The sequence below is a fragment of the Bombus fervidus genome, chromosome 11 (genome assembly GCF_041682495.2).
Source record: "Bombus fervidus isolate BK054 chromosome 11, iyBomFerv1, whole genome shotgun sequence".
Taxonomy (NCBI): domain Eukaryota; kingdom Metazoa; phylum Arthropoda; class Insecta; order Hymenoptera; family Apidae; genus Bombus; species Bombus fervidus.
In genome coordinates this window covers 203,213-224,729 of record NC_091527.1, presented here as the reverse complement: position 1 = coordinate 224,729, position 21,517 = coordinate 203,213, and the positions used below count along the sequence as shown (strand labels likewise).

The window sequence follows — 21,517 nt, the reverse complement described above, 5'->3', positions numbered from 1 at the left end:
TCATCTCCACTTCGTTCATTTGAACCATCTGGTATCATCGATACCCTGTAATACGTTTAATACGTTCGAGTATTATTAAATTAGAAGCAACGCAGTGTTTTTAAGACTGTATTAGTATGTTACGCAAAAGTGAATTTTAATAAAAAATTTGGAAACGGTCGTGTCAGATTTATTTACCTCCCTTATTACATTCGAAATTTAAATTTTAAAGGATACTCCGAGTACAGAAGTTGTATTGTCTTGAAATATCGTAACCCCAATGACGGTTAATGATAAGAAATACTGTAATTAATGAATAATAAACACTTTTATATTTAGCTATCGAGTTTTACATTCATTTTTATATAATTTTATAAACATTGTAACATATAGTATTCTTTATTGTATATGTAACTTGCAGTAAACAGATCGATTAAATCGTACGGTTTTATGAAGATGGCACTGCAATCACAATTTAAAATACAATTTAGAATAAGAAAAGTTCGTGATATCAAAGAAAAACTCATTTATTCTGCTCCAATATGCATTATTCGTTTGAATTCTTTAAATAGTAATGTTGTTACATAAATTTCGTTTCTTTCTTGACGTGGCGCATAGAAAACATTGCGTAGCTGAAAGTGTTCGAAAACTAATACTTTCGTTAAATATCTAACCCTCTTTTATTGTGAGGTAAAGGAATGTCGGACTAAAAGTTGTACCATTACAATTCACTTTCCTCTTTACATCATAATATTGTTAACAATACTGGACAATAATGGAGACATTTCAATTAGGAAGTTCATCCGACGACGATGATGATATGTACTTAAATTCTGTTGCAAAGTTAAATGGTACGTACGAAAATATTATTGTTAGTAATGTTTTTAAATTGTTAATTTACAGTATAACATAAAAACAGATGATATAATTAAACATTGACGTATAGCCTTAAAGAAAAAGCCGCCGCCACCACCGCAACATAACGACCAAAAGGGGGAGGATAAGGAGAAGAAGATACAAAAAAATAACAAAGAGTTGGTGCACATCTAATACATATGAAGTTTATAATAAATTAGTTTTTATGAGATTTTATAATTAAAAATTTCATGTATTATACATCGTTAATAACTTTTCGCTATGATCTTATGCTAACTCAAAGTTTCCTATTACCTTACAGAATTCTAGAAGACACCAACAGAATTAGAATAACAAGAAAAGTAGGAAAACAAAAAACAAATCAGAATACAAGAGGTAAAAGAAACACTACTAGGCATCGGTTGGCAAGACAAAGACAAGTAAACAATTAAAGACAAACGCTCTTTTCATGAATCCATGGAATTATTAATTCAATTGATCGAATCTAATTAATACGTTGTATATCCAATTTCGTTGGTGTTCTTTTTAGAAAAGAAATGCATGGCAGATTGACAATGAGACGGATTCAGATCTAGAAATCGTTTCTATAGAAGAAAAACCAATATCACCTGAAAATGATTTATTCATACTTGAAAGTAGTACACCAGAGAATTTACATTCTAGTGAGACTGAGGATTATGAAATAAACATTAAAATCCTTTGGCGATCAAAGAACATACATCGTTTGAATATTTGTAAAGTACGTAATCAAAATATAATAATTACACATATTTCATAATCGTAATTCATAATTTATGAAATTATTACAATTATGCCACACTAATTATGTATTTTAAAAACTATTAATTTTATTGTTTATCCCTTTATTTCAAAAATAAAAATATTTGCATTGTTTTAGAATGAAAACTTTCGACAAATTTTTGAATATTTTGCCAATTTAGAACAAGTATCTACAGATGAAATTTTAATAACAAAAAAAGATGTAACTATTAAACAAACTGATACACCAGCTTCCATAAATTTGTCTGTGATAGACATACTTGGTAAATTGTTCATTGCCACTTTGATCTTCTTCGCACAAAGTTATAGTTTCTTTTAACGTTTTTTTTCCAAATAAAAATAGAAAAAAAAATGTTTACAGAGGGAGGCATTGTTAAGAGGGACGGTACAGACACTATGCCTCGAAAAGACACGAACAATGAAAACGTTTGTACAATAAAAATACAAACAACAGGCAAGAAAAATCTAACTGTTTCTGTTAAACGAGATGACGATTTCAAAATTTTATTAGAGAAATGTGCTCAAAAATTTGATGTCGAGCAATCAAAAATTAAACTGTATTTCGATGGTGAATTAATTTCGGCTACAGATACACCCGATTCATTAGATATAGAAGACGAAGCTTGTTTTGATCTTCGATTATCTTCCTAGTTTATAAGAGATTTATTTATTAAAAAAAAACATATTTGATAAATTTATTTAAAATGAAATTATCTATTTGTAGTTAATTATGTGTCTCATATGAAAGAAATTAAGTACTTCGTTCCAAATTGATCAATTTATAAACTTTTTATGGGACATACATAAAGTATCAATTAATAATAATTATGAAAGAGAAACAATATAAAATACAAAAAATATAAAAATCATAAGCAATTTATAATAAATATATAAAACTTTGTTCCTGTTGAATTATAATAAAAAATTGTATGAATCAATTGTGAAATAAATTTATGTCAAAATTAATGGTGATCCTTCGGTGGGTGGCAATTCCATAGTTTCTTGCGCTTCCACAACTCTACTTCTAATTATATTTCCCTCGGCATCAGTTTCATCGATCGTTATCAGAATATTCGAAATCACCGGCATAGATTTTCCTTCGTCATTTTTCCCCCCTGACATTTCTTGCACTTCGTTGTCTTCATTTTCCCCTTCATTTTCATCCAAATCTTCAAAAACCTAATAGATAACGTAACATTTTTGAACATCAAGTTCTCTTACAACTATTTATAAACTTTACTGCAAACAAACATATTACCTGAATTTGAGGCACACTGGCGTCTTTATTTAATTTGATTTTAAATTTTTTATTTTGCAATTTTGGCTGGTTAATAGAAGGATTTGTTTCTTCTTCGACAGCTTCATATCTGAACATTTGTAATCTGTAACATCCATCTTCATCGTGACTGTATTGGAATCGTGTATGACCACTAGGTAATTGCAATTGATGTGTCTCAATTAAATGTCTTGTTAGTCTATAGCTTTTCCTATATTTTACTGGACATTCATGACAGCAATACCATCGCACCTGCATAGTGTGAACTCGTTCGATGTGCCTTAAAATATAAATTTACCGCCATAAAGAAAATGAAGTTTTTTTTTCTCTCTTGGTTTCTCTTTCTGTCTTTCTCTTTCTCGAACAATCAAAATGAGATACATTAATATTTGTTCGGCCCTTTTTATTTGAATTTTCAGGAAATAAAAGTTTCCAGTACCTATCAAGAGTATAGGCGCCCTTGCATTTATATTGGCATCCTTCAAAATGACATGAAAAGTTAGGTCCTTTTGTGTGAACTGTCATATGCGTATCTAGATCCTGTTGAGATTTGGCAGCATGATTGCAGAGCTGACAAGGGAAACTTCTAGTAGAGACATGCCGATATCTAACATGTTTGGCTAAATTGGCCGGTGAGTCGCAACTCATATCGCAAAGAGTACATTTATAATTGAAAACATGCATTCGCATATGATCTCTCAAAATTCCTTCAGTCGGATAAAACTTATTACAATGGGAGCACTGGAATCCCTGAACTAATATAATAATTAAAGTAAGTAATTTTTTATAAATGTAACACCACATAATATCTGGATAGACTGTGATAGTTAGAGGAATTGTTTGAATAGAAATTTTTAATCTTACCGTCAATTGGAATTTGCCGTTTGCAATGTATATGGAATTTTGTATTGGAAGCAAAGGTAGCACCACAATCGGGACAGGCAACGATCTTTTCTTTTGTATGATGCCTGATATGATTCCTCAATTTGTACAAATTGGGATATAAGCTGCCACAACCTGTCCACTTACATTTCACACCTCCTTCGATTTTATTACCTCTAGGACCTTCCTCAATATGAACAGCCACATGATACAAATATAACTGATAATTTCTGAAGTGTTTCAGACATTCTTCCCAACGGCAAAGAAGTGGCGCTGGAAGATCCACAACATTTTTCCATTCGGGATCTCTACGACATTTCTGAAATATTAACATTTTAAATCCCGTAAATATTTTTATATCTCTGTTTAATTTTTAAAGAGAACTTATGCTTGGAATTTTTTATTAAAATAATATTTATAGCGAGCAAATAATTATAAAATAAAATCGTAGAATAAAAATTATGAAATAAAATGATTAATTTTGTTGGTCACTTATAATTTACTACTAGTGGATAATTTCTTACAGGTAATTTAATTCTGGTGCGAACATTTGATCCGATACATTTCAATTTAGTATGATAGGCATGATAATTAACATGCCTAGAGATCTCATCGGGATCATCACTCTCGTACAAACAGCCAGTCCATTGACATATGTAAACACTGATTTCTTTCTCATTGGTCCGCGTATTTAAATCAGACACGTGTGTGGCCACGTGATTTACGAATCTCTCAACGTGATTGGTTTCATATTTACAGCTGGTCCATTCGCAGGATAGATGATAAATTTCACGTTTCAGCGGGAAACCAACTCTTCTTTTTGTTCCACATTCTGATACGGAATCAAACTCGGAATCAGTATTATAACTATCATCGTCGTCTGTATGTCTTTTCTTACATTGCGGTTCATCTGTATATGTAAAATTCTTTTGCAATTCTACCCAATCGTTACACCATTTCTGTACATCTTTACTAGTGATTAACTTTTTCCCGAATTCTGCCATTTTGTCTTAATTTACACTTTAATATTCATATCGTAAAATTGTTTCATGTAACACATACAATTTTTATTTTCTGCATTGCTATAAAAGCTTATTAAAACTTATCACAAAATGTCAAACACTTAAAAAGTTCGTTAATGTAGATAAAAATATTCGGTATGCTGATTAAACTGAACCTTTTCAATTAATCATTAACTTCCATCTTACATTCTCCTCATCAATGGTCATGCTCAATACTTGCACTTAAATACCTAACCTGATTCTAATCCAATGTGAAATAAATGCGAAAAAAAGACGTCGTATTAAATTTATAAAAGTTGTTACTGTTTAATATATTGTGCACACAAATGTTACGAATATCTTAAAATAGAAACATTTGAAAGTTAACTACCAGTTCGAAGAAAATGAGACGCAGAATTTTTGTTTCACTAATTTTACTGCAAAGACACTTTTGTGAATGTAGATCCTCTACGATCTATGCACTTTCTTCCGGTTGTTACACTTTCTTCTATATTTCTAGCATCGCTCAAATATTTATAAAATTGATATATCTATTATATAGAAATTTTCATTTGATAGCTGTGCACCTCAACACTGCTTTTTATCGGATGGGACATTTAGCATTCCGCCAATTTTAACTGCGCATGCGTCTTGCAATCACAAATTTAAACATTTAAAGTATTTTATGTTTAACTATAAATTCCAATGTGAAAGTGAATACGAATTAAATGAAATTATTATTTACAATTTAACATACGATATAACTGAAAAAATATTAATTATGTCTATATATTTATGTTTTTATTTAATTAAAAAAATTTATTTTCTTGAAGCGGATTATATTTAATTTACAGTAGTAGTTCTGTTCTATCGAATTCACTATACTTTAATTTAACTACTTTAATTTATTTAATTCATTAAATGATAAACGCTTTTTTTGTATTAAAGGATATGGTAAATGTGGCGTGGCAGTAATTCGTGTTTCAGGACCGAAAGCATTAGTAGCATTGGAAAAAATGACAAAAATATCCTCTCTGAAACCTAGAACAGCCTTCTTAAGAAAGATTCATGATCCTCAGACAAATGAAGTTTTAGATAAGGGTCTATGCCTTTGGTTTCCAGGTAATGTGATTCGGTGCTTACTTTAAAGAAGTATCTGTCGAAATTATGTATTGAAAATAAATAGTATAAGAAACTCGTGTATTCGATGAATAATGAATTTCAGGACCCAAATCATTTACTGGAGAGGACTGTGCAGAATTCCATGTTCACGGTGGTCCAGCAGTAGTGACATCAATTCTAAATGCACTTTCAAAGTTACGTTTTCATGTAGCGCTTCCCGGAGAATTCACTAGGAGAGCATTTTTAAATGGAAAGATAGATTTAACTGAAGCGGAGGGTATAGGGGATTTAATTGAAGCAGAAACTGAGAAACAACGTCAACAGGTACAAATGAAATTACTGTAATATTCTCCTGAAAGAATACTTTTTAATTAGCTTATAGTAGTGGAATTTACTATGTTGTAACATTTCCTATTGTAACATTAACAGGCCTCTATTCAAGCAAGTGGTTCCCTTCGTCGTCTCTATGATTCTTGGCGTATTAAGCTTTTAAATGTTCTTGCCAATTTAGAAGCTTATGTTGATTTTTCTGAAGAGCATAGTGTAACATCAAATGTGTTAGAAGATGCTAATACTGTTGTGCAAACATTATCTACAGAAATTCAGCAACATCTTTCTGATGGAAGAAAAGGGGAAATTTTACGCACTGGGGTACACGTAGCAATACTTGGGGAGCCTAATGTCGGAAAAAGCAGTCTTCTAAACCTTCTTTCTAGAAAAGATGCAGCAATTGTTACATCTTCACCAGGAACAACGAGAGATGTTATAGAGTTAACAACAAATATTTGTGGATATCCAATGATTCTTGCAGATACTGCAGGAATCAGAAATAATCCAGAAAATGAAATAGAAGTGGAGGGTATTAGAAAAGCAAAAGAATACTCAAAAGAAGCAGACTTTGTTATATGTGTAATTAGCGCGGAAAATAGTATAAAAACTTCTGTAGGAAAGTTTTTAGAACAGTATAAAAATTATTTGGGAATACATAAAAAAAGGGTTCTTGCTGTACTAAATAAAATAGACTTACTTAATGAAAAAGAAAAAGAAAGATGGAGGCAGCAAAATGTTGTTCCTATATCATGTAAGACGCAAGAAGGTTTAGAAGAGCTTACGAACGCATTAGGAAAGTGTTTCGAGGAATTGTGAGTATTTTATTTATAATATTGAAGATCATGTAATATAATAAATTATATGAATAAATATAATTACTGTAATAAGTATAATTTAAACAGTATTTCTTTCAAATAGAACATTCCTATTTTTCTTTTTAATTTTTAATTTGATTATTCATTCAATTCAATATTTTTAATTTCAGGTGCGGCGATCCATCTCAAGAAAATCCTGTAATCAGTCATGCACGATATAGAAATCATTTATTGCATGTCTCAGATTGTCTTGAACTGTATTTAGAAAGAACTGTAGCACCAACTTATGACATGGCTATATCCTTACAAGATATTAGAGATGCAGCAAGAGAACTTGGCAAAATTACCGGTACTATCAGTAATGAAGAAGTTTTAGATATTATATTTAAAAATTTTTGTATAGGCAAATAAAAACCTATTTGAACATTGATGTTCATATTTGTGCTTATCGATGATAATGGGAACACAATTGTGTAAATTGTTTTATGATAAAAATAATGATTTATTTAATATCAATATATATAACACGTCCATAAGAAAAATTAAGAGAAAATCCTATTAAAATCATAATTGTCAATTCTCAGTTTTCTTCTCTTGTTCGGTTCCCAAATGAGCTACATTCACTTCGTCCAGATTTATGTTCTGATCTTTCATGGCTTGCTGAAACATAATTATAACGAATAAAGTACGCCCTATAAATTATAACAATATAATTGTTTTATAACGAAGTATTAAGTAATAAAAAATTTGTTTCAAAAGATTTAGAAATAGCAACATAGAAATTGAGCATAATAAATTCATATTAATTTCATCAAACTCCAAAAGTATGATATTATTTTTTATGTTATTGAAAGTCTAATATAAGTTAAGTTTTGAAATATATATTCTGTTTATGCATAAAACTGATTAATGTTTGACTGGTTAATCCTAAAAATTACTTACAAACTTCATGATTCTGAATTATAAATGTTAGATTCTATACAATTGTTCACGTTTTCAAGTGATTTCTTTCGAATTGTATATTTAGCTCTTTCATAGTCCAATCGGCACAATAATAAGCTAACAAAAGTAAGGTTAGAAATACAAAAATTCAAGTTCCTTGTAACATTTTAACTTACCGCTACACATTTGGTATAAACTTTAAGTAAATGTGCACATTCACTATCGTCATTGATTCCACGTAGAAATTTCTCAGAGAACCAATCATTAAAACAACGATCGTACTTTTCTTTCAATTCTTTGCAAGCCTCCATAATATATTCTTATTTAAATTATTAATTAAAAAATTAATGGATTAAATCATCGCCGATTAATTCTAATAATTTTGTTTAGTTATTCATACAGAAAAAAAAAAAAAAAAACGAAAATTGTGCAATCAGCATGTTCCAACTTGTACATTGCTTTAATTCATGATTACCGTCCATACAACACAGAGACTACTTTGTCTTAGACATCTTTTATGAGATTTTAAGGTCTGATTTAAACGAGAAACAAATACGGAAAATGTACGGTAAAATCACACGATGTTAATAATTATTTTGGATTTCAGTTTATCGAACGTTTGCAGAATCGTTAGTTCATTTTCACAAAATTTTGTAGAGAATATGATTCCCAAGAAATCGCATTCATATTTCAGTTTCATGACATTTTAACGTTTAGATTTTAAAAACGGTAAATTTAGGAAAATATTAATTTGGTTACCTGAAGGCATTGATTGTACAATTTAAAATGATTCGAGCACATTGAATCATCTAAATCACCTTTAAGAAATTTTTCGGAAAACCAAAGTTTGAAACACCCATCATATTCTTTTTTAAGATTATTACAAGCTTCTGCTATACTGTTCATTTAATTTTTCAATTTATTACTAACTCTAGAATATAATTTTACGTAAGACAGTTCCTCGTAATTTCCTCAAAAATTAATAATACCTATAAAAGAAATCTTAGATTTATTGGTTATAAATCAAATTACAGAAAGGCAATTGAAATTAATTTATATTATATGCTCTTGACTCGATTTGCGATCAATTATCGAATTTACGGTATTTAATATCGATTAGAATCGATTAGTCGAATTGTATTTGTCGAAGATCGGATTTATTTCACGACAAGTTGAGATATTTTAAGTTTTAAGTTTTAAGTTTTCTAAAATTCGTTGATATCGAGCATTACAATTCAGCACTCTAAAATAAATTGTCTCGATTAAAAGCAATTTAGAAACAACTTACGCCAGAATATTTTTTAGAATGCAAAATTATCAAACTTCAATAAACGAGAAACACGAGTACTTTTTGGTTAGTAAGTAGCGTATTAAAGACTAATCATTGATCAACGGTTCTCAACTTATTTTCTTCTAAAATGTACTAAAGTGTTATGAATTCGTAGTTCGTATAGGGAATTTTATCATAACCATTAGCAACAATTGCATTTAATGTTATTCTTATTATTATATTTTGCAGAACAGAATTTATTTACTTTCTGCGATATAATAATAGCCATAATTATAAAGAGAAAGTTTTATGAGCGAGTACATGTACGTACGTATGTATACGTTCATTAATTTGAAAAGTTTCTCTAAAAATATTAATAGCGTAAAATTTTAGTACGGACCTGTTTGATTTTTAAATAAATTCGATGAAAATTTAAATGCAAAGGAAAAATCAATTGTTATTTAGTCATTCTAATGAGATTAATGAAATTAATTTAGTAGTTTTTACTAGAAAATATATACTTTATAAATATTTAACATTTAAAATCACGCTGGGGAACAATATTATCATTAAAATGATATCTTTTAATAAATTTTGTTAAACTGTTACAATTGAATTAAATAAATTATAATTAAACTATGGTGATTAGTTTCACTTAATGGTTGTAATAGACATAAAACATAAAGGTGAAATATTCGCTTATATTAAGTGGAAGAGACACTTCATAAATAATAAAAATTAGAAAATCACATTTAATTATTTGTTATATGTTATAACAATAGTCTTAATATATCGATTGGAACTTGCATCGTTTGATCATCGACCAAAACAATGTCAAATTTTTCCATAAACGAAGCTAGGCTGCTTTCAATCTGTAAAGGATCAAAATTTCTATTGAATTCATGATCTTTCTCTAAAAATTCTAATTATAAGACAAGGCATACAATGACAATTATTTGTTATAAATAAACACGATGCAATACATGGTACTTACATTGTCATAAAGAAAACCAATTTTTAGCACAGCACATGTATTCACCATTCCGTCGACCATTGATGCATCTCCTATGGTATCACCCATTAAAAAAACATTTTTCCTTCCTTCAAGAACTTTAAAATAGTCTTGTTCTATTGCATGTTCGTTTTTATTGAAAACGTGTATTAGTCTTTCATTTTGAAAGCCTGCCAATTTTCCGTCTTTGTATTTGAGGAAATTGGAGATTATCTAAAAATGAATATTATAACTCTGAATATATTCTTTTTGCCATTATTACTACAAGTTTAGAAAAAGCAGAGAAGATAAAGCGATAAAGAAAAGTATATGCGTTAACCGTTACCTTTACATTATCAAATAGAACTCCTTGATTCTTTAATATTGCTTCGACAATGTCTCCTAAACCAGCACTGAAGACTAGTACTGGAATTTTAACAAAGTGCAGTTTTTTAAAAAATTCTTTAGTACCATCCCTTAAATGTGTCCCATAAATATTGCTTATTTCTGGTATTTCATCGGGAGTAAAAGGTATTCCTTTCAGTATTTCCTCTGCCGCTATCATCCATTCTCTCATTGCCTCTGTTTTTACTTCAATAGATAAATTAGGATCTATTTCGATCGGTCTGTATTTTTGATAAAGACGACTTGATTCCTTCGCATATATTTCTGGAAGTTGCTTGCACTTGCTGAAGATTCCTATTTTGTTTTTTTTTTGTTTTTTTTTCCAAAATTACAAGGCAATAAATAAAAAGTTGCATTAAATTTTACTTTGTATAAATTCAATTAAGCCTTAATAAGTGATTATAATAAAATAATGTTTATAAATTTACATACCAAAACTGCTGAGAACCTTTTTTCCATTGACGTGTTGTTTAGTCAATGTTAAATCAAAATCAGTGACTATCTGAAAGAAATATTTTCCAACAAATGTAAAATTATGTACATACGTGTAGATTGAAACCAGGAATTTATGTGTAGAAATAAACAATAAGTAGCTGATACGAATGAAAATGAAAAAGTATTTTGAAAAAATGCGTACCTGTAAAGAATTACATCCATCTGTCAACATTGTGTTTATTGTCCTTAATAGACGTTTTTTGTCCTTAATGTGTACATGTTTTAGTTTCAGTGTTGGGAACTGTATTAAAAAGAAAAAATTTTAAGAATAACATTGAAATATATTCAAATTTAAATGTGATCTTGAACTTTAGTTAAAATTTTCTAATATCTATTATTGGATAAAATAGAAACGCATAGTTTATATGTAAAAAATATATAAAGCGCTATTGTAAAAGATATTTACATTGTCATTCTTGTAATCATCATGAAATTGTTATTATTAGAGCGAATTATTTTTAAAAATTATCTCACCATATTGTGACAAGTATCTGTCTGCCAAATTACGAATTTCCTTATTTTCTTTGAAACAGGATTGGAGAGAAATATTTTTTAATAAAAGAAGACCTCTCGAAAGATACATTTAACATTATTTATTTCATAATATTACATATATTTTGATATAAATAAAAAATTATGTTACAAAGAAGGCTCAATTATTAATCTCTTTTTGAACATATATGTAAGTTGTTTGTATGTATATATAAATGTATAAAATATAAACGGTGGAATTAAAGTAAAAAAAAATATATTACGTATAAATATAATGATAATGATAATAGTAATAATAATAATAATAATAATAATAATTACAATAATAATTACTATTATTGTAGTAGTAATAATAATAATAATAATAATAATAAGAAGAAGAATAGGAATAAAATAGTAATAGTAATAATAATAATTAAAATTTCTAACTCAACAACAGTTAATTATAAATTAAATATTACATAGGTTAGGTTACTAAAACCTTCCGACAGCATAAAATATCTTTTTGTATCATATGTCACACACTTGATTATAATTTAATAATTAATTAAATTGAAATAGACTATCGGATTTGCAAGTAAAGTGATTGTTGAAAATGTATAATATACAATACAGCGTATTATATAAGAGGTTAAGTTTAAATACTCTAGCATATATTACTTTATTTTATTTTTCTCGCTTGTTAACTTATTTAATCATTATGTGAAATAATATACCACGTATAAATTCGAATTAAAAATTTAATGTCTTTCGTTATGTTTTTATCAATTTTATCTGTACGTCTATTAGGTTTGTAATACTGGAATAACAAATTGTTAATATGTAAAGAGGATACTGATTAATATTATAAAAAAAGATAGACATATTTAGACACTCTATTTATTAGTTGAACGTAAATATTAGTATTTCGATCGATATGGTACACTTTCTATAAAGAAAACATGAGTTGAAAGTTAATATTGTTAGACACATATTATTATTCGTATCTATCAATTCATTTTGAACATGTTTCCTGTATCAGTATGTAATGAGTATATTTATTTTTTCTATTACGTAATTTTATGATAGTATCGCATTGGATTTTATATATTTTTTTATTTTTTAGATGAATTATAATTCTAATGAAATATGAGAAATCGATAATAACTAAAATAAACTATGTTACAGAATTATAAAGGAGATACAGTTATTTGCTTAACTGGATCTTTTTACCGTAGAGAGAGAGAGAGAGAGAGAGAGAGAGAGCGAGAGAGAGAGAGAGAGGGAGGGAGGGAGGGAGGGAGGGAGGGAGAAAGAGAGAGGGTTTGAACGATGAATAACAAAAAATTCTAATCCAAGTAAGGTTATGATTTAAGATAGCGACCGCGACAATACTGAAATGGTACAAGGTGAAATGCAACTGGCTAAGAAGAAAAAGCCGCGACAAATTTAAATTACTTACATCATCAAGGTTTATTTCGGAAGTCATGCTCTTCCCTTGCGCGACGAGAACGGAGTCTTTGTGTTCAGCGAGCTAACTGTTTTTCAGGCGTCGAAGAACCGCCACGCATCCAATTAACCAATCAGCTACGGCACGTGACCCGTGTATCTATCACGTGATCTTATTTTCCTTCGTCGAGCCCGGGCTAACTGTGGGAATTTTTAAACGATGGATCTAAGTCTAACAGAAGAACGTAACGAAGTGTCGATCATCGATCTTGACGAAATTCATAGATGATATAATTTCTTATAAAAATATTTGCCCATATTAAAGGAGCGAAAACCGTCTCTAAATTCTGTGCTGTAAAATCTGTTTTGTCGAATATCTCGGAAACTACTACGGATCGAGCGATCGTCTAAATTGATGAAATTAGTATTTCTCAATGACGAATTAGATGATATAAATTATTTAATAAAAGAATCCATTTGTTTAAATAATATGTTAAAAAAATAGCGTGTTTAGTTATTCGTAACATATAAATGTTAAGAAGTCCTCTTGAATGTTGCTTTATATATACTACGTCTATATGCACAAACTACGGATAAATTAGGATGTCGATTTTTTGGATTACAAAGAATTTATTATATTTGAAATGTTCACGCTCGTTGTACAACGCGGAGTACTTTGTTCGTATATATGTTAGAACTGTGTGAGAAGAGTTTCTTTTATTGCTAGACACTGATTCTTGTTTTTAAACAAATAAACAATTAAATAAACAATTGATGTCAATGATCGAGTATTATGTTCGCGATCATATCGAGTATTATATTCCTTGGGAAAGTCAACATTGGCAATTACGCACAGCTATACAGTTTAGCCAACAACATCGGAAAATGGTAAATTGCTTGCTGCTTTATTCGTGGTAGCGAGAGAAGCAAGTGGACAGTTGGGACCGCGTGCGCAGCACTAATTATTTATTATTTTGAATTATTCAAAGTCCCTAATATCATCGATGAAGCATTTATGTGGGGAAAATCGAATAAAGAAGTTTCAAGGGGATGGTTTGGAAGTGTTTTTTCTCGGTCCGTTAAACGTCGGATAGAGTGTAGTCCTCTTATTCGATTCGATGTTTTCTAATTACATATATTCCTAAAAGTAGGAATTTGCATAAATATTACGATAGTTCTACTTATTACAATAGTTCTACTCGAACAATGCTTATGGAAAGGTGATGAATACAGGTATGAAAATTCATTCGTTTCTTTTTATGAAGGAGAATATTTAATAGCATGTAGATATAATAATAATACTAATATAATCATTCATATATTTGATTTTCTTAGATTAAATACATTATACTTTGTAATTATTCTTAAGATATTTTTAACGTTATACGAATGAAAATCAATGTTTATAATATAGATATCTTATTGCACTAAAATGTATTTATTTAATATAATCGCTAATATCATCGTTCTTACGATTATCAGAGATATGAAATTTAGCGGGCGTTATCAAAGATGAGAGAACGTTTTATAATAGATAAGGTATTGCTACCATTGCAAAGATTTGATAGCGGAATGATAACTTGGACTATGCTCCGAATAAAATTGGGCGTACCACCTGCGATAAGCGATTATACTTTTATCTTCTTTGACCAGCAGCGGTCGTTTCTCGAACTTCTTTCGATTCCAAATGGCTACGTCTCTTTCGAACATTAAACACTCTCCTAGGAATAACATACTAGCGTATGGACCAAGCAACGGTGGACAGTACAGTACGTGAGTCACCTGATGATACAAATAACAATTAGAAGGAAGACGGTACAGTTATTATTATCGTGGTATTATAAAAGAACAATGTGGTTACCAACAACAAACTGTTGTTACTATTTCAATTGAATATCTTTTCTAGAAAATAAGTTTAAGTTGGTTACCATCCTGTTTCGAGAGAACGTTGTCTCTTGTAGAAATGGTATATTACGAGGAGAAGCAAATGGCTAGATTTGACGTGACACGAGTTAAATGTATACTCGAGACTTTAATTAAAATTAGAACCTTTTGTAAGAGGGGTTCCATCGGTGTCACCGTTTGGAATATACACATGGATCCTAGAGGGCCGTGCATCATGAGTTCAACGTATCCTGGGCCGATTTGTTGAACGTTTACGTCCAATGGTAAAACTTGGAATTTCTCGAACAGAATCAGTCTGTGCCGTAAAGTCATGTACGCTCTGTGCCTTAAATTTTCACCATCCTGTTTCTCTGACTCGGTTCCGTTCGAGTTTTGAGATTCTAAGAAAGAATTATGCGGCGCCCAATTAACGTTCGTCCACGAATGACGAGCGAAAGCAGAAAAGATACGTGCGATTTTTGTAAATATCGCTGGTCCGTGCACCGCGCTGAGATGTGCCGAATCGGCACCATTCTCCGCAACTTCCTATAAAAAATTTAATATTTATATCATAATGTTATAGGTTTTCTTTTTCCCATCGGAATTCTACCTTCTAATGGATATTTTGTCACGTCAGAATTTAAGTTTAATACGATCTAACACAGGATATACTCTTTTCATAAGTTCCGTCTACTTAAATATTATTTCTAAGCAGGTCGTATCGACGTTAAAACGATCTTCTTCTTATGGCTTATATTGATTCTGCTTTAGCTCGAGGATCAGGCTGCGGCCATCTATGCAAATTCGTATTTTTACGAGCTAGAGAACCAGAGAAATAGAGCTTGAGCGAAAATTTGTTTCATCTACCGAACTTAACTCTTAAATTTCCTGTAAACGCTTAAAAATCCACAGTCTAGCGATGATACGTAGTTACGAGTTCTTTACCTGTGCAAACCCGAAGCAACGATTCTTAGGATTCGTCATGGAGGCTGCAATCAAGGAGTCCAAGATCCATTTCCTATTTCAAATATCCATCAGCTTTACTTAACAGATATCTAAAAAAAGGAAAAAGAAAAGAGAAGGATACTAAGAGATCGCCGTCGATCTAAACGTTAATGGCTACTTGGTTTCCTTGATTTTAGTTTCCATGATCGATCGAATTACCCCGATTATCCTTATTTACCTATTGTTAAATGTTATCTCTAAACGTTATAGAGATACAACATTAGATATTTCGTCGCGAAAGCATGTACAAACTATTCGAGTGGCACTAAACCTCTTCGAAGCAAAGAGCAAGATCCGAGTGTTTAGATCCGGGTCCGTTCGCAAGATGTTTGTTCGTTGCAAGATGGACAAACGAACGTGTACGAAAAGAGAAAGAAAGGGCAAGGAAATTACAGGCAAACTAATCGAACTGACCTGTATATGACAATTGATGAGAAACTCGTTTCGACCCTGATAACGCCATGTTCGGTTTGAAACGTGACTAATCGTTTGCGGCTGCCAGTGTGGTTCTAATCCCTCGGCGTGGTACCAAACGAAGATAATTTCGTTAGCCTCGCAACTTTTCCAAGTTTTTGTTCTGGCAATATGCGGCACTAAAACGAAACGAACGATATAATCGAGGATTAAAATGTAGCTGTATACGATGATCGTTCGTCGTACGTTGGAAATCGAGGTCGTAAATCGGGTTACCTTTGTCGGCATAGGGGATGTAATCGCATTGTCCATCGGAACCACGAAACAGCCAACCGTGAAACGGACATTCTAAGCAATCACCCTTTACACGGCCACCCTCTGCCATATTTGCACCGAGATGAGGGCAATAAGCGTCTAAAATTCTCACCGTCCCATTATCTGTTCTTTAAACGTGTATAAATTGTTAAACCTCGATATTAACTATACGCACAGTACGGTATAGAGGGTGTGCCGGAGATCGTGGTACAAGCTGAAAGGGATTGATCCCTCGTGCAAAGATGAGTGGAAAACTGGTGGAGGTGGAGGTGGAGGTAGGCGCGATTTTTCATACGAAGCTTCGTTTTCGAGAAAATCGACCAGGAAGTTGCCTCGTGTACGCTTGTAGTCGAGAGTCGACGAGTTTTCTCGCATTTATCGGGTATCTATTCTGTTCGGTGGTTCGAAAGAAGCCGAAAGTGGGTGATTTCCCGTGGAAAACGAGAAAACGAGAAAACGAGAAAACGAGAAAACGAGAATTTTTGACACGAGCATCCGCTTTCGAGGAAATGGCCTATCAAATTTTATCCGCCCGAGTCTCGTTACCTCTGTCAAGTGCGCACGTACTTGACGGAACTTCACCCAAGTGCGAAGAAACCCGTTCAACCGAGACTCTCGTTACCTCTCGAGTGCACGCGTACCGCATAGAACTTCATAGTGGCCAAGTGCGAAGAAACCCGTCCAATCGACTCTCATTACCTCTCAAGTGCACACGTACTCGACGAAACTTCGTATTTTCAGGATTTTCTCAAAAGACCAAACCTTTTATCGGAAATCCTCGCTCTCCAACATTTTTCCACTTACTTACCTTCGCACGATACTTTCGTCGTACCACGCTTTCCCTTTACTTTCCCATGCATACATAAATATCGGCAAAAAAAAAAAAAAAAGAGGTTGCGCTTTTAACAATTTCTTACGTCTATCGTAATATTTCTATAAATTAACTCTATGTACTAATTTCTAATGAACATATGGTCGTTAGTCTTTCTTCTTATAAACTAATAAATTAATAAATTAATAAATTAATTTATCGAAATACCTGAAGACGGCAAAATTCTGTCCGAGAGCAGCTACGTGTTTTACTTGACCCTTGTCTAATTGAGAACTCTCTAACAGGGCAAACCACCCGTTCGGGTAAACCGGAGGAAGCTTACCCAATTTACGCTTTTTCGATTCCAAGTAATTCGCTAAAACTCTTTTGTTGTCACCTTCGAATCTTAGGTCCTGAAAAGAGCAGTGCCAATTATTTGTGCAGCTTTTTCTTCATAAAAAATTAATAATACGAATCGAAATTACGATAAAAACAGGTGTCTTTGATCACCGGTTGAAAACAACGGTTTTTATCATTTTCGACAAAGTGGCAACGAAAGCGATAGTGATTTCGATAAAATCATCGTTCGCTAAACTTAAGATTACGACGTGCAAAACATGGAAGCGTATCACGTTTTCTTTTCGTGGATAGAAAGAATCGCTGATACGATGAAAAAGGATATTCTTCTGGCGTCACGCGTAAAAAGAAATCTGCTTTCTTCTTCGTTTGTAAACATAATGTCATCGTGCTGCCTTCTGTACGCACCCGTGTGTGTCGTTTGCGTTAAAAGTGTATAGATTCGGCTAATAGAAACGGAATAGAAGATGCGCGAGCGTCGACAAATTTTAGTAAATCTTCTTTTCCACTTCTTTCCACGTTTTCGAGGAATCGATATAGGCGTTAACGTTTCGCCGAAGGTAATTTTATGTTACTTATGTAAGTAACGTTGTTAGTAGTAGTTGATGCGTAGATAACATTTAACGATATTTATCTCTTAATGTTTATTAAATTGATAAAAAGGAAGATACACTTAGCGACGGTCGGAACATCGTGGTACGCGTAACTTTAAAACGTCGATTCAGTCTCGATCGAAATTTAATGGAAATTTCATGGAAAGCCAACGTGATTTTAAAATTACACTCGAATCTTTCGAATCTTTATTTCTTTCAGCGTGATCTATGCAAAATATCCCTCTCTTTTTTCTCTCGTTCTTTTCTTTTCGCTTTTTCCTCTTTTCACATTCTCTTAAAAAATAGAATTCGACCTAATTCGACATCACGTAATTAATAATATTTTATTTCGATAATTTAACCAACTACTGTAATCTCGATTACTCTCGAATCTCTTCTACGAACGGAAAATATCGATCGGTTTGAATTCGAACAGTGGCGAGAAGGAGAGCGAAAGATGCGATATAAGTAGGTAAACCGGGCAATGGTATCGAAGAGGACTCACCTTGATCCAGTTGATCTTGTACAAATAGGAAGCAAGGAGAATACCAAAAAGCAGAAGAAAAGCACCACCGAGGCTCCACCATCCGGCCATCGTTGTCTTCTTCACCCTCTGCCCCCGAACGAAGAAAAGCAAGTGCACTCTAAAAACTTGTCCCTCTGGAACACCTTCGGAACCACCTCTCTTATTCTCCTTGCCCTCGCTTCTCCTCTTTCTCTCTTTCTTTTCGCCTTTCCTTCTCCTGCCGCTCGGCCTCTTCTCTTTTTCCTTCCTTCCTTTTTCCTCTCCTCTAGCCTTCTTTCTCAGCACCTCGTTTTCCTCTTCTTTCTCTTCTTTCGCTCCTCACCACTCTCTCTTACTTCCTTCCTTTCTCCTCCCTCTTGCTCTACCTTTTCTCCCTTCTTCCTTTTCTTCCTCTTCCACTAATCCCGCTCTTCGTCGCGTTGCTCTTATTTTTGCTCCTCCCTCCCTCCCCCCCCCCCTCCCACCACCACCACCTTCTTTTAATATTTTTCTACACCTGTTCCGTACACTTGTCTTACGAACTTGTCTTTGTTATGTTTTCGAACCTCTGCTCCTGCATTCGTAATTCTTTCCCCCGCTCGTCGATCTCGAGCCGTTCTCAAATTTGATCGCAAAACGAAGAAAGAAGGAAAGAAAGAAAGGAAGAAAGAGAGAAAGAAAGGAAAAAAGAAAAAGGAAGAAGGAGAAAAAGAAGAGAAAGAAGAAAAGAAAGAAAAACCGATAGGAACAAGATGATATCAACTCTGTCGATTCCAGTTCACTCGATCTCACCTCTTCTTCGTTATTTCTTATCCTCGATACTTGTTAGTCACGCGAACTTATTTTCTTCTTTCTCACGCGCGTCCCTCTCGTTAACGGCCTCTTAACTCTTCTCGTTTCGTACAATGTATCGGTCGTTGCGTTCCCTTGGCTCGTACGATTCCATATCAGGTTTAACTAACTCGACCGTCTAATGCAAATGGTTATCGTCGGATCTCGAAGTATAGTAGTTAGAACGAAGGGGACACGACAGTTTGAGAAGATGTACGCGATAGTTCGATAGAATTGGAAAAAGCAAAGAGGCGCTCAGGAGGGTCTACCAGACGGATTCCGAACCCTCGATCGTTTTTCGAACGACTGAGCCACTTCGTCCTTAGACAGAGCCTTTTATACCTTTCCGAGGTGTACTAACGTCTCCGACAGTGTCTATTGCGGAGGACCCATCGATCTTTCGTCGGTCACATCTTCGATTTTCACTCGAATAGATATTATTATAATATTTTTCTCCCGGTAAATTTTATTTTAACCATAAACCATAAATCTTCCGTAAAAATATCGACAAACTAATTGCACCTTCGCTATCTATGTTTCTTTAGGATCCGTGTTTCGTCTTGTTTCGTCGGATTCTTGCTCCTACTCGATCGTTCCTACTTAAATACCGCCTTATTCGTTCTATCTCTTTCTCCTAATTTCGTGTTACGTGCGTTTGCGTTTGCGTTTCTTCGAACAAGTACATACATCGCGATACAAGAAAATATATTCGAATCGTACGACATTCAACGAGATCGTTTTTATATTTATAAATCGATCATTAAGTTGTAACGTGTTTCGTTTACGACAAAAGCTATAAGCTATATCGCGATGCCGCTTATGAAATGTAATACATAACGCATCGCTATTCGATGTGGCTATTCAAATGTCGAGGAATATTTGTCAGTGAGAAATCGTATACCTGGCCTTTCCAGCGAATCTCGATCGAGCCGATCACATCGGTTACCACATTTTTCCGCTTAGAATTATGTACAGCCACGGCCGATTTCCAAGTCCTTGTTGCATATCTTTTCTTCTATCGCGAATCGTTCTGATTCTGCTTACCCTCCTTGTCTTTTCTTTCCCAGGTTTCGTTTTATCAACGCTGTCGATCGATTTCCGACTGTTTCTATCTTTAGTCCTACGCTTTTCCGCATCTATTTTCCCCTCGTTTCCTCTTCGCCGCTCTTTTCCACTATTTCCCTTCTTTATATCTTACGATCGGCTATCGATTTATGACGTGGTTACCGTGATTTTCGGTAAATCCCCGGCTAGAGAGACCGACCAGGATACGCAACATTTTCTACGTTCGAGCGTGCATAATATTGTACGTTTAGTTTAGAGACGTCGTTTGAATTTTAAACCGGGCCACGGGAACATCTAGGTAAGTACGAACTTTGAAATCTTAGAGAGTTCAAGGTCGCCGGGAATTTATATGTAACGCAACCAAGTACTGCTTTAAACAGTTGTTTCTAGAGGGAGAAACAAATATCCGCTCGTGGAATACTCCACTGTTGAAAACTATCCTAGAAAAATGTTTACCGAATCAGTCGGTAAAAATTACGCCTTGATAAATAATTATTACGTTCTGTGTGAGAATAATCAGAATATTGGGATCGAAGTAAACAGTTATTTCTCTGTTAAAAAAGAAATTCTGCTCCTGTCGTTCGAGAAAATACCTTGTGCCCGTGGAATTTTTATGGGAAAGGAACGTTTCTACGGGACGTTCTCATAGAACA

The 21,517-nt window shown here is 32.8% G+C and overlaps 6 protein-coding genes across 8 annotated transcripts; 2 read left to right on the top strand and 4 right to left on the bottom strand.

The window, feature by feature from the left end:
* Positions 1-434: 434 nt before the first annotated feature.
* On the top strand, positions 435-2,601 carry Rad60 (DNA repair protein Rad60). 2 transcript variants are annotated; one of them, XM_072013493.1, is made up of 6 exons: positions 435-830; positions 926-1,013; positions 1,157-1,274; positions 1,385-1,594; positions 1,754-1,898; positions 1,979-2,601. In XM_072013493.1, the coding sequence occupies exons 1-6, from the start codon at positions 755-757 to the stop codon at positions 2,284-2,286; spliced, it is 945 nt and encodes a 314-aa protein (XP_071869594.1). In that variant the 5' UTR covers positions 435-754; the 3' UTR covers positions 2,287-2,601. The 2 variants fall into 2 exon arrangements, with proteins under 2 accessions (XP_071869594.1, XP_071869595.1); XM_072013494.1 differs by having other exon boundaries at positions 436-830; positions 1,997-2,601.
* On the bottom strand, positions 1,460-4,797 carry Hinfp (Histone H4 transcription factor). Its single transcript, XM_072013467.1, has 5 exons — positions 4,318-4,797; positions 3,776-4,112; positions 3,351-3,666; positions 2,894-3,191; positions 1,460-2,814 (listed from the first exon to the last, which is right to left on the bottom strand). The coding sequence occupies exons 1-5, from the start codon at positions 4,795-4,797 to the stop codon at positions 2,587-2,589; spliced, it is 1,659 nt and encodes a 552-aa protein (XP_071869568.1). The 3' UTR covers positions 1,460-2,586.
* A 350-nt stretch (positions 4,798-5,147) lies between these two features.
* Positions 5,148-7,491, top strand: LOC139992550 (5-taurinomethyluridine-[tRNA] synthase subunit GTPB3, mitochondrial). Its single transcript, XM_072013482.1, has 5 exons — positions 5,148-5,286; positions 5,743-5,916; positions 6,020-6,240; positions 6,346-7,058; positions 7,232-7,491. Exons 1-5 carry the CDS (start codon positions 5,199-5,201, stop codon positions 7,470-7,472), a joined length of 1,437 nt encoding a protein of 478 aa, XP_071869583.1. The 5' UTR covers positions 5,148-5,198; the 3' UTR covers positions 7,473-7,491.
* A 48-nt stretch (positions 7,492-7,539) lies between these two features.
* Positions 7,540-9,056, bottom strand: LOC139992574 (TP53-regulated inhibitor of apoptosis 1). Of its 2 annotated transcripts, none has more exons than XM_074111980.1 (2): positions 8,763-9,056; positions 7,540-7,721 (listed from the first exon to the last, which is right to left on the bottom strand). In XM_074111980.1, the coding sequence occupies exons 1-2, from the start codon at positions 8,907-8,909 to the stop codon at positions 7,635-7,637; spliced, it is 234 nt and encodes a 77-aa protein (XP_073968081.1). In that variant the 5' UTR covers positions 8,910-9,056; the 3' UTR covers positions 7,540-7,634. The 2 variants fall into 2 exon arrangements, with proteins under 2 accessions (XP_073968081.1, XP_071869626.1); XM_072013525.1 differs by lacking the exon at positions 8,763-9,056 and adding an exon at positions 8,180-8,756.
* A 946-nt stretch (positions 9,057-10,002) lies between these two features.
* On the bottom strand, positions 10,003-13,239 carry Cn-iiib (cytosolic 5'-nucleotidase IIIB). Its single transcript, XM_072013503.1, has 6 exons — positions 13,098-13,239; positions 11,307-11,405; positions 11,102-11,171; positions 10,611-10,963; positions 10,268-10,498; positions 10,003-10,145 (listed from the first exon to the last, which is right to left on the bottom strand). The coding sequence occupies exons 1-6, from the start codon at positions 13,122-13,124 to the stop codon at positions 10,044-10,046; spliced, it is 882 nt and encodes a 293-aa protein (XP_071869604.1). The 5' UTR covers positions 13,125-13,239; the 3' UTR covers positions 10,003-10,043.
* A 1,230-nt stretch (positions 13,240-14,469) lies between these two features.
* On the bottom strand, positions 14,470-19,429 carry Nvd (cholesterol 7-desaturase nvd). The gene is made up of 6 exons (XM_072012442.1): positions 18,969-19,429; positions 17,742-17,926; positions 16,664-16,830; positions 16,388-16,566; positions 15,134-15,514; positions 14,470-14,866 (listed from the first exon to the last, which is right to left on the bottom strand). Exons 1-6 carry the CDS (start codon positions 19,056-19,058, stop codon positions 14,630-14,632), a joined length of 1,239 nt encoding a protein of 412 aa, XP_071868543.1. The 5' UTR covers positions 19,059-19,429; the 3' UTR covers positions 14,470-14,629.
* Positions 19,430-21,517: the final 2,088 nt, after the last annotated feature.